At 36.2% G+C, this 12,434-nt stretch overlaps 1 protein-coding gene across 1 annotated transcript in view; it reads right to left on the minus strand.

Moving 5' to 3' along the window:
* NIBAN1 (niban apoptosis regulator 1) overlaps positions 1 to 12,434 on the minus strand; it is a 192,261-nt gene that overhangs the window by 29,312 nt on the left and 150,515 nt on the right. The window contains exon 6 of the mRNA XM_074308582.1: positions 12,261 to 12,376. Within this exon, the coding sequence (XP_074164683.1) occupies positions 12,261 to 12,376 (116 nt within the window). The remainder of the gene's footprint in view (positions 1 to 12,260; positions 12,377 to 12,434) is intronic.

Below are 12,434 nucleotides of genomic sequence, written 5' to 3' on the forward strand. Positions count from 1 at the left end.
CAGTCAAATGAGATCTGTTAAAGACTTTAGCTTAGAAAGGCTAGGTCTCCCACTGCATTTAGGGTCAGCTTCAGTCCTCCTGATCTATATCTTGCCCTGGATTCAAGTGGTTCTGGAGGGGAAAGTGAGGCAGGTGACCTTGCACAGCCTACCCTCACTTAAATCCAATTCATTTGCATGTCATGGCATCCTCTCTCTGAAAACATGATCCTCTTCAAGAACTAAGGACTAACAGTAACAACAACCTAAAGAGAATACATCAATCAATTGTCCTATGTCTCTACTCAAAACCTCATGGATTCTTTAGTCCAAATCATCTCTTATTGGCTACCTTTTTAGGTTAAATATGTGCAATTCTTTGTCATGTTCAAGAAAAAATCAGATCAAAAGAAAAAAAATCACAGGAAAGAAAAAAAACAAGCAAACAACAATAATGAAAATGTGAAAATATTGTTCTTTGATCCATATTCATTTTCCATAGTTCTCTCTCTCTGGGTACAAAAATTACATTTTCCATCCCAAGTCTATTGGAATTACACTGGCTACTATTTTAAAAGAGTCATCTTCCCTTATTAAACTATAAACTTCTTGAGGGGAGGGAATACTTCTTTTTTGTATTTTAACTCAAGAATTTAGCAAAGAACTTTGAACATAGTGAGCACTCTTAAAAATGACTTCACTCTTTCAAAAATTCATTTTAACAAAAAGAGAAAAAAAAGAAAAGAATCTGGATTTGATAAGAAAATAAGAAAATACAAGTTTCAGTTCTGGACCTGAAGCCACAGACATCTTGAATAAGACAACCTAAAAAGCCAAAGATTTTTAATATCCCAAGTGACAGAAACTCATGTGGATGGTGGATATTTTCACATAGAAAAGAATCAACAATTTATCATACTCAAAAGAAAAGTGTCATAGCATTTAGAGCTGGAAAGACCCCAAGAGATCATTGAGCCCAGTTGCCTTGTTATTTAGGCAGGAAATAAAGGCTCAGAGAAGCTGAAGTCAGCCAACTAACCAGTGGCAGCCCCAGGACCAGAACTCAGCCTCCTGATTCCTTCACTGGTAAGAATAGAGGAGGATAGCAGTGCTGGGCTTGGAGTGAGAAGCCTCAAACTCAGAATCAGACTCTTAGACACTTATTAACTGTGGGATCTTAGACAAGTCACTCAAATTCTGTGTGCCTCTGTTTCCTCACCTGTAAAATGAGGATCATGACAATACCTACCTCCCGGAGTTGTTTGTGATTATCAGATGAGAAAATAGTTTATCACAGTGCCAACAAATAGTGCATACTTAATAAATATGTGTTCCTTCCCTATTCCCCTGCTTTTTCCACTAAGTCGCAGTTATCAGGGTGGATTAGGTTTATGTGAAAAAGGAACTGTTCCGTGTGGGAAGGATCAGATCAGCCCCCTCAGGACTTTGTCAGCAGGCCCTTTCCAATGTTCCTTTTAAAAATGTGCTACAAGGTTTAAGTTATTGACCTCAGCTTAACGTGCTATGGCTTTGAAGATCCTTAGGGGCAGGAACTTTTTTTTCCCTTCTTTTGTTATCCCCAGAACCTGACACATAGTAGGCACTTAATAAATGTTTATTGAATGAATGAATGAATATTTTCTTATCGAGAAGCATCAAAGTCTTAACAAGGATGGAGTATCACAAGTGGAGTTTTAATCCCCAATAGGTAGTAGAACCAATGGACAGTCACTTGTTAAATGTTTACTATGTTTTAGTTATACTGCTAAGTCTGAGGACTGCACCAACACATGCAAAAAGTTAAATAGTCTGCTCTCTTTGAGGAAATAACTTTTCTCTCTAGGAAGGGGTTCATGATCATTGACTAGCTCTACAGGAAAACTGGAAAAACTTATAAATCTAAGGTTGAAAAAACCCTGAGAGAGAAACTTTTTCCCTAATGTACAACAACAACAAAAATATACCTGCCCAGGGACTAAAAATAAACATAATTCAGACCTGAAAGGGACCTAAGAGATCAATTAACGGAGGTCTCTGTCTTCAGATTGGGTCTGAAAAAATGAAGCATGGAGATTGATTACAATCAAACACTAGGTCAATCAATCAAGAGAAATTTAATATACTTATTCAATTAATTTAAAAAGCATTCATTAAACACCTACTATGTTCTTGATACTGCATATAGAGACAAAAGTTAAAACTATCCTTCAGGGACTTACTGGCTTCTGGCCAGAAAAAGCACAATTTTGCATACATAAATACAAAAGATATGGTGAAAAGACAAAGTTATTTTGATGAAGGAAGATTATTAGCATCTAGGAAAAGGTCTCAAGTAGGAGGTGGTAAGTGAGCTAGACTCTGACCATAACTTGATATTCTAAGTAGGGAGGATGAGAAGGAGAGAGTACATGTGTTTTACTATTGGAGCAAAGCCTTGGGCAAAGGTACATAGGCAGAAATGGAAAAGTATAAATGAGTAAAAAGCAAATAGGTTGGAAAGAGAGTGTAGGAAGGGGACGAATGGAAAATAAGCATGTAAAAGGCTCTTCCAGCTAGAATATGAAGAGCTGTAAATTGCAAACAGAGATCTTTTCCCCCCTAAAGATAACATGAAGAAGTTGGAGGGTTTTTTTGCAAAGAAGTGACGTGGTTTGAATTGAATTTTAGGAATACAAGTTGGGAAGATGAGCAAAGAAAGTATAAGGCAGGGAGGAAACTGGAAGCAGGGAGACCAATTAAGAGGCTATTTCAATAGGCCTAGCAAGATGAGGCCTGAAACCAGGGCAGTAACCATGTCAGTGGAGAGAAAAGGATGGATACAAAAGAGCATGTTGAGGTAGACACTCAATATGGGGGCAGGGAGGAATGAGAAAAACCAAAGAGTCAAGGATGACTGACATTGTAAACCTCACTGACTGGAAGGATATTCTTAACAGAAACAGGGGCAGTGGGAAGAATAGGGAAGTAAAGGAGAGAAGAAAAATAATTTTACATGTGTGTGTGTATTTATTTGTGTCTAATGGTAGTTATATCTAAAATGGGGTAAGGGTAAAGAAAGAGGAGAAAAAAGAAATTTCAAAATAATTTTGTTATATTTTTTAAAAGAATAGCAGGTTGGACATAGTAGATTTGCAGTTTCACATATAATCATCTTTTTATTGTGCCATGTGATGGAAATTCTTGTTTTATTCTATAAATAGTTATTAATGTAATAAAAAAGAAAAGAAAAAACAAGATAATGAAGTCTGGTTTAAACATGAGTTTGGGATTTCTAGGGGATATTCAGTTGGAAATATCTAACAGCAGGGCTAGACTACAGCAAAGGAAAGACAACAAGGACTATTACCTTTAAATTATTTTCTCATGGATCAAAGGTAGGAAGTGGAAAGGAGCAGAAACTGGGTGCCAGGACTCTGAATAAGTCTCCCAAAAACAGAAATATGTTTTACGTGACTTCATCTGTATAATGGATATCATATTTCTTGCCTTCTCAATGAATGGGTGGAGGAAGAAATGAAGGGAGGGAAAGAATTTAGAACTGAAAATAAAAACATTTAAAAATAAACAGATGCTCACAGAAACTTATCAAATAAGTAGGACTGATGCATATTTTATCTGAGAAAAAAATTTTTGGAGACTTTCAAGATTCCTTTACCTAGAAACCAAGGGAAACATTTAAATATGAAAAACAAACAGGTATATAAGGAAGTCATAAGGTCCTAAAATTTGGAGGAATCGATCTCTTTGGCCAAGAAATATGTGTCTTTGGAGCTTCAGCAGAAATTTATGTACTGTATCATCAGTGCTCCCCATCATTTCACTGTCATTAGAACAGAAGTGATGTTAATTCTGTTTGTAAATATGATCTTTTTTTTTTAGGTTGGACCCATATATAGTACAAGGCTCTGGGCAGGACTTAGCTTAGGAAAAAACACTGGGGGTATAGAGGGTGAAGATTAAAAATATGGAGAGAAGTCATTCCAAACAACATCTGCTCTACTCATTTAAAAATAATATTTGGATAAAATTACTTCTCCACCCCTTCTCCCACCCCATAAAAGAGTCAACCAAATTAACTTTGGAAAGTGAGAATGATGTGCTCTGAGCTCAATGATCTAATTGGTGTTCCCATGTTAATGGAAAAGTTCATTAGATCATCAGATCCTTTTCTCCAAGATGGCGACATGGGGACCACTGAGGAAGGAGAGAGAGCAGAGGAGGAATTATAGGAAAGATGGCTTTTGAGCAGGCCTTTAAAAGATGGATAAGATCTCAACAGTTGAATGCTGGGAATGTGAGCCTATTGAGCATAGGGAACAATTTGACCAAAGGGTTAGGGAAGCAGAAGACAACAGGAAGGCAACAAAGAGAAGTCTTGGTTTAGCTGGAGTATAGACAAGGTAGAAGAAAATAACATGAGAAAGGACTGAAAAAGCATATTTTGATGAATTCAAGAGGAAAATTGAAACCTTCATATTTCATGAAAATCAAAGGCCCTACCACTAAATTCAAGTTGAACACTTCAATTCCAAGTATTCTCAAAGTATTTGATAAAAAGAACAATCTTAGGAGGAAGAAACTTTACATCCCTGCCATCTCATCAGCAGCCTTGTAACTGGGACAAAAAACTTAACCCTTTCATCTCTGGAACTCCAGCCCTAGGGTCCCAAGAGCTTTGTGGGGGGCTAATAGATCAGATGGCTACTCTAATCAACTTTTACTTTATTCCCCTTCATCTTAACAGGCATAAGGAATGCATGGGGAAAGACCGGTTGAGCCTTGGAGAACTGATTTACCCAAAGTGTTGAGTCCTTTATCATTTAACTTTTCTGTCATATTAGTCAATCCGATAGGTGTGAGGTGGTACTTCAGAGTTGTTTTAATTTGTATTTCTCTAAACAATAGTGATTGATGTCACTGTTGATATTTTTGTTTCTTCTGAAAACGGTCTCTTCATATACTGTGACAATTGATCAGTTGGGAAATGGAGGCCAGTCATTTTCAATGACTGTTCCTCATCTGTGGAATTCTCTCCTTCCTACTCCTCCATCTCTTTGCTTTCCTGGCTTCCTTCAAGGTCCAGCTAAAATCCCACTTTCCATAAGAAGTCTTTTTCAATTCCCCTTAATGCTAGCCCTTTCTTCTGAGATAATTTCCAATTATTCCCACATAAGTATGTATGTAAATATATATGTATATAGCTACAGTATATATACAGTATGCATATATATTATGTATATCTATATGTATATATATGAAGATATATGTAGATATACATATAGGTATACAAATGCACATATATACTGTGTATATAATGTTTGCACTATATACAAATAAGACATATATTTGATTATATATATGTTCATATACACAGGAAAGTATACATATAAGTAGATACATACATAATTGCATGCTGTCTCCCCTATTAGATTATGAGCTCCTTGAAAACAAAATTTGGGGTTTGCAGTCTTGTTTCCCCCTTTCTTTGTTTCCTCAGCATTTAGCATGGTGCATGGCAACATGCTTGTTGACTTATTAAAATCAACCAATGAAAATTATTAAGCATTCATTATGTGCAGATTATAGTGCTAAAACTAGGGATAAATTGCATAAATACCTCAAAAGGCACTAAAAGGAAAGACAAGGATATGTCAAAAGGAGCAATGGAAAGGTGCAGGAGTAAAGATGGCGGGGATGTCTGTGGAGTAGTATTAGGGCTGTATTCCATGTAAGATAAGATGCAAACTCACCTATTGAAGCAAAGTACCCAAAGACTGAGAGACTAGAGGAGTAAGGAAGACAGCCAGATTTCATGGGGAGGAGATGGCTAGTGTGGAGTTTGAGACAGGACGCAGATTGAAATGTTTAGTAAAGAGTTGGTAACTGGGACTAGTAAAGAGACTGAGCTTGGATGTAAAGCTCTGGAAATTATCATAATAGAGATGCTAATTAAGCTCAAGAAAGGTGAAGACTATAAAGTGAAAAAAAGAAAAAGACACAAGGTAAACCTATAGTTCGAGAAAAGGGAAAACAAAAAAGAATAAATTGTTTTATATTTCAGTTGTGTCTGATTTTTTGTGAACCCATTTGTATTTTTCTTGACAAAAATATTGGGGTGATTTGCCATTTCCTTTTCCAGATCATTTTACAGATGAAGCAAACAGGATTAAATCACAAAGCTAGTGTCTGAGATCAGATTTGAACTCAGAAGATGAATCTCCTCAACTCCAGATCCAGCCCTCTATCTACTATGCCATCTAGTTGCTTCAATATTAATTACCTACTCTTTTTTAGATCGCCCTGAGTCATACTCTAAAGAACATTATTTTTTGTCACATTAAAAGTAGATGACAGTATACACCTTAACTCATTTTAAATATTTAATTTAATAAAATAAATATTTAAATAAGTCAAGATTTTCCTTTGCATATAATAACACGGCACTCTGCTTTTCTTTTCTTTGGGACAAAGGGGTGCTGCTTTAAGAATTCGTGAATTTTCCCTGTTTAGAAGCCCTTGAGTGGAGATGGAACAGCCACTTGTTTAGTAAGTGACAGTGGAGATCCTTTTGGTATATGGATGGGACCAGATGGTTGCTGAGGTCCCTCCCAACTTCCACATTTTTTAAGACATTCACCTATGCTGGCCAACACCTCTGGGAGTTTGTTTCTCAGTTACCTTATCTGTAAAACTAATGGGTGAGAATAGATCTTCTCTGAATTCTCTTCTAGGTTTCAGCCTATGACAATTCTAGCTCACATTTATATCATATTAACATAAGACGTTTGCAAAGTGTTTTGTATATATTATCTCATTCAGTCTTCACACTAAATCTGTTGGGTAAATCTGTTGCATAGGTAATGCGAACATTAATATCTCCATTTTGGAGATAAGAAACCTGAGACTCAAAGACATTAAGTGTTCTTTTCAAGCTCATATAGCTAGTTATTGTCCATTGAATCTGGGTTTATCCTCACCTTCAAACCAGATTTCTCTCCAATATACCACATTTCCCATGATGCTATGATGATAATATTTTGATTCCTCCTTGTCCCCCAGTCAGTTATCCTATTCTAAGAAGGAGTAGTATGTTTATTGACCAACTGTACTTGAAGACAAATATATACTTACTTAAACAACAAATGAATCAATATGGCTTTTCAGAAATACCTTATTATTTCCACAATAACAAACTTTATGGGTAAGTTATTCTAAGTTATTTGCACAGCCTGGATATGGGACCAAAATAACCATAACTATTGTACAGAACCAACTGTGGGGGCACACCATGCTTTTAGAGTGAGTCATTACTAGAAAGATTATCTTGCAAATTGTCTGGGAGTCTTCTGATTATAGGTCTCCTAGGTTAGTACATTATGAGTAAGTTCTTGGCAGGCATGAAGAAAATATGCGGTACAATCCTTTAAATAAAAAACCCTATAGATCAGAGCGAGCTTTTAACAATAAGCCATATTCTTAAGTAATTTGGTAAATTCTATCCTCTTTAGTTTTTGTATTTTCTTTCATATCTTATTCTGGGCATCCTTCTCTTCAGTGTCTGAATCTGTTCTGTCCTTTGTTACTCTAATAAATAGATGTTATTGTTAAAGGCTCATCAATTATATTATGTTATCACTATTATAATTATATTATTAATTACTGTTAGTTGTTCAGTTCTGTCTGACTCTTCATGACCCTATGTGAGATTGTCTCTGGTAGATTAAGTAGATTAAGGAAAAATAGTTAAATGACTTGCCCAACTAGGAAATTTCTGAAGATGGATTGAACTCAGGTATTCCTGACTCCAGATCCAATGTCCTATCCACTAAGGCACATTGCTGCCTCAATGCCCAGCACATAGTAGGTGCTTAACAAGTACAAAGTCAGAATATCTTGGCTTTTGTTGGTAAATCAGATTCTCACAAGTTACACTTAAAATATGTTATAAAATTTATTGATGTCTACACTTTTAAAATACACACTTTTACTTCCCAGTGACTTCCCTCTTTTCCCTGAGCTCAACACTTCTTTGTAGAAGAAAAGAATAGCCAAGTAAAACAAATCAACATATCACTCATGAAAGATGATGTATGCCTCACTACATACCCTTAGTCCACCACCTCTCTACAGAAAAGCTAGAAACATGCTTCACTGTTAATCCTTCAGAGTCATGATTGCCCACTGTTTTAACTTGAATTCTGAAACCTTTCAGATTCCCTTTGTATTTTTGGTCATCCTTTAAGTTATTCTCTTGGTTTCATATTGACTCACTTCATTTAAGTCTTCTTAAGTGTTTTTTTTTAAATGACATCTTCATGTTCATTATTTCTTATGTAATAGTTTTCCATTTTATTCATAAACTTCAATTATTTCAATCATTCCCTAATAGGTATCTACTTTCTTTCCAGTTCTCTCCTACCACACAAAATGTTCCTAAAAACATTTTTTTTATCTAAGGGTCAAGTCCTGATGTCCTTGATTTCTTTGGGTAGAAAGATCCCGCCATGTCTACAGAAAGCGGTGTGACATGATGAAACTGGACTGGAAATCCAGTAACCGACTCTAGTTCTGGTTCTGGCTTTGGCACAGCCATTGCTACTGCCATTAACTAGCTGAGGGGCCCATTTAATCCCAATTTTCTCACTGGTAAAATGAGAATAATCTCAAAGGTTCATTCCAGTTCTAAAATTCTGTGTTTATGATTCCATTAAAAATACTTAAGTTATGAGGGAGTAAAGATTCAGTGATTAGGACATCCTCTGGCACTATAGAGGGGAACCAAAGGAAAGATGACCTAAGGTAAGATTTATACCCACCTAGAATTTAACATAAAATAACAATCAATTCATGCCAATGGAATGCTGGGCTTTATAAATAAAGTGTAAATGATCTGGGAACTCAAGTTCCTCAAGTTTAGCTTACATGATGACTCCAACATACATTGATTTCTCCTTTACTTAATTCAGTTTGATTCATGGTAATGTCTTTATTACACATGTACAGCCTTATTCTAACTGTCAGCATCATTTCACGGCACACTTTGTCACAGCAGTATCCAATGCTGGTGTTTGTAAGCCTGTGTCAGCATTTGTTATTTCCTGTGTATGCTTCCCTTGTCTCTCGCCTCCTTAGGGACAGAGTCTTTTACTCACTTTTTTTGATTTCCAGAACCCTGTCAAGGACAGCACCCTTCTTTCACTCACTTAGATTAGTAATATGGAGTCATCATTAACTCTTCCCTCTTTTCCTCCATCTCCACTTCCAAGTTTTGTTGCGTCTACTTTTCCATCTTCTCTTCCATCTATCCCCATCTCTCTATGGAAGTAGCCATGGGGTAGCATGGATAAAGAGCAAGAGCTCAGAGACTCAAAGCCTGGAGTTCAAATTCTATGTCTGACACCTACAAGCTGGATCATCCTGGACAAGTGACTTAATCTCTCTTAGCCTCAGTTTCCTCATCTGTTAAAAGGGGATAACCTTATCTGTCAGAGTTTTTATGAGAATCAAATGAGATGATTCACGTAAAATACCTTGTAAACTGTAAAGTGCTATGGAAATTAAAGCTGTTTTCCACACATTCTAGCTAGGTGGTACAGTAGATAAAAGCCTGAAAAGACTGAGCCTGGAGTCAGAAATACTTGAATTCAAATGCAGCCTCAAATGCCTATTAGCTATGTGCCATGCACAAAACTTTAGTTCAGCTACTTGTCTCTCCTAATTAAACTATCACCATAGGATTCTAACTGGTCTCTAATCTCTTCTCCTTTCAGCTGCCAAATGTATGCTCTTAAAACACAAATGTAACTATGATGTCTCTTCCTACTTAAAAATATTCAATAGCTCCCTACTACTTCAAGGATAAAATTTTATATATATTTTAATTAGCCTATTTTAAGCATTTTCACAAATTGGCTTCCACTTACTTTTCCAGTCTTATTTCATATTCATATTACTCCTCCTCACCTATCCTTCACCTTAGTCAAATAGGTCAGTTAACAATTCCCTACCCACAGATGACATATCTCCCACTTCTTAACTTCCTTCCCCCAAGGAACTGCCTTCCCTCCTCTCTTCTACCTTGTAGATTCTAGCTTCTATTAAAGTACATCTCAGGTACTGTCTCCAATATGAGGCCTTTTCCAATTTACCTGATCAACGAATCACAGATTTAGAACTATAAGACACCTTTGAGGTTGTCATATTTCACGGTGCCATTTTCTTGTTCAGTAGTTCAGTCATGTCCAGATTTTTGCCAGGACCTTCTATCCTCCACCTTCCTCAAAGTTTGTCCACGGTCACACTTGTTTTTGCCAGGACTTTATTCCTTCATCTTATCCTTTGTCATCCCCTTTTCATTTAGCCTTCAATTTTTCCTAACATCTGGGTCTTTTTCCATGAGTCCTGTCTTTTCATCATGTGGCCAAAGTACTTAAGCTTCCGTTTAAGTATTTAATGTTCCAGTGAATAGACTAAATTAATTTTTTTAAGTGTTGAATGACCATGCCCTCATTTTACAGATCAGGAAACTGAGACTCATAGAGGCTCATGAGCTTTCAGTAAGCTTAGGGTTCCTTTGGTCTTAAAATTACCTTATTTTGCATATAATTCTGCTTTAAATCCTTACATAGTGGATCCCACCTCTAGAATATTAGCTCTTGAAAGTAGGAAATGTTTTGTTTTTGTCTTTCCATGCTCAATGTTTTTCACAAAGTAGGTCCTTAATAAATTGTTGTTGACATAAACTTATACTCGTAGTCAGTGATCAGAAGAAAACTGGGTTTGATATCTGACGACTTGAGTTAGAATCCTTACTACACAACTCACCAAACTTTATGACTTGGGAGATATCAACAAAATCTCCCTGGGTCATAGTTTCCTCAAATAGAAAAAGTTGGAGCAGATGACCTCCAATATCCCTCCTAGCTGTAAATCTAATGATCATGTAATATGATAAGTTTTTATTTTTCATCTCTCATAAATACTTAGTTTCTTTCTCTTCTTAGAATTTCTAATGAATGCACTAGGGACATCTCAAATCCAGCAAATAAGAATTTGTACAAGCTCAGCTCTCTGTCTCAGGATGGGAAGTAAATAGGTTTGAACTCTATAGAAAGGAAAATTGTGGGTCATATGGTAAAACAATTTTAAAAAACCAGCTCTGTCTCCTTGAGAAAATATTTTGAGTTTTAGAAGTTTAATGACCATAGAGAGGCTGAGAGCCATCTGGCATCTTCTTAGTATTGGCTCCCAATAACAGGTCTCACAGACCCCAAGACTCTTCAGGGACATGAGGGGGAAAAGAATAACATATTTGAATCTGGATGCCTACATCTAAATACATATTTTTAAAGTCCTGTCCAACATTTTGTCTTTGCTAAATTATACATACAACTGGACCACACTGTGAGAGCTAGAGTCATTATGTACAACACAGTTTCTTGGGATTTATGCAGTGTGATGCCTGGAATAATACCTAAAACATCGGTCAGTTTACCCTGGATAATTAATCAGGCAAATTACCAAAAGGAATTACAATGACTAATCAGAGTAAATCACCAAATTGGGTGAAAAGTGTAGAAACTTCCTTGAGGCCTTATGTAAAAACAAAAAAGAAAAGCACAGTCCTATTTTGTAAATGCAAATGTTATCTTCTAAGTCTCTTCACTTTCATGGATTACCCTTTATGTAGAAAAAGATGTGAGACTCCTTCTCTGTCTATGATGAAATTCCATTGGTTAATATCCTGGTACTCTGTACACAGTTGGTGCTTAATCATTCTTGTTGATAGTAAATGATAGTAAAAAATAAATAAATAATTTATTAGATGAGGAACAAAATTTCCTCCAAAACGAATATCCTTTACATTGAAACAGAGACCATTTGTCCAATAGGAACAGATGATCATCTCATGATCACTTGGGTCACTGATTGTGATAACTGGTACCATTTCTTCCAGCCCAAATTAAGAAGAAACCTGTCCATCTTATGTGGAGATAGTCCTTGCTTCACCCAACTTGTGATCCTACTGAGATATTATTTTACTTATTCAATAGAATTATTCTGTATTTGGTACAACTATTCTGGAATAAGTGGACATCTAGTCCTATAAAAATAGGACTTAGAAGGAGAAGGTATCTTAGATTGTGAGGAAGATCTGAGATTTATTACAATAGAGGGCACCATAGAACCTTTAATAAAGTACTATTGGCTCCCATCTCTGCCTCAGGCTCTCTTTTTGTAGGTGGGATAATTTTAATCTCCATAGCTCAGTCTAGCATTACCTGGACTTCATTCCCAGTGATCATTTCCCATGATCCATAGTGGCCTTTCTCCTGCCGGAAGAATTGCACTGCTTCCAAAAAGGCTTGGGCTTCAAATGTTTTCTGCTTCAAATAATCTATAAAGCAATAAGATCAGAGTAATTAGCAAGAAAAAGTATTTGAGATTATCCCTTG

This window comes from Sminthopsis crassicaudata, chromosome 4, assembly GCF_048593235.1.
Source record: "Sminthopsis crassicaudata isolate SCR6 chromosome 4, ASM4859323v1, whole genome shotgun sequence".
Taxonomy (NCBI): domain Eukaryota; kingdom Metazoa; phylum Chordata; class Mammalia; order Dasyuromorphia; family Dasyuridae; genus Sminthopsis; species Sminthopsis crassicaudata.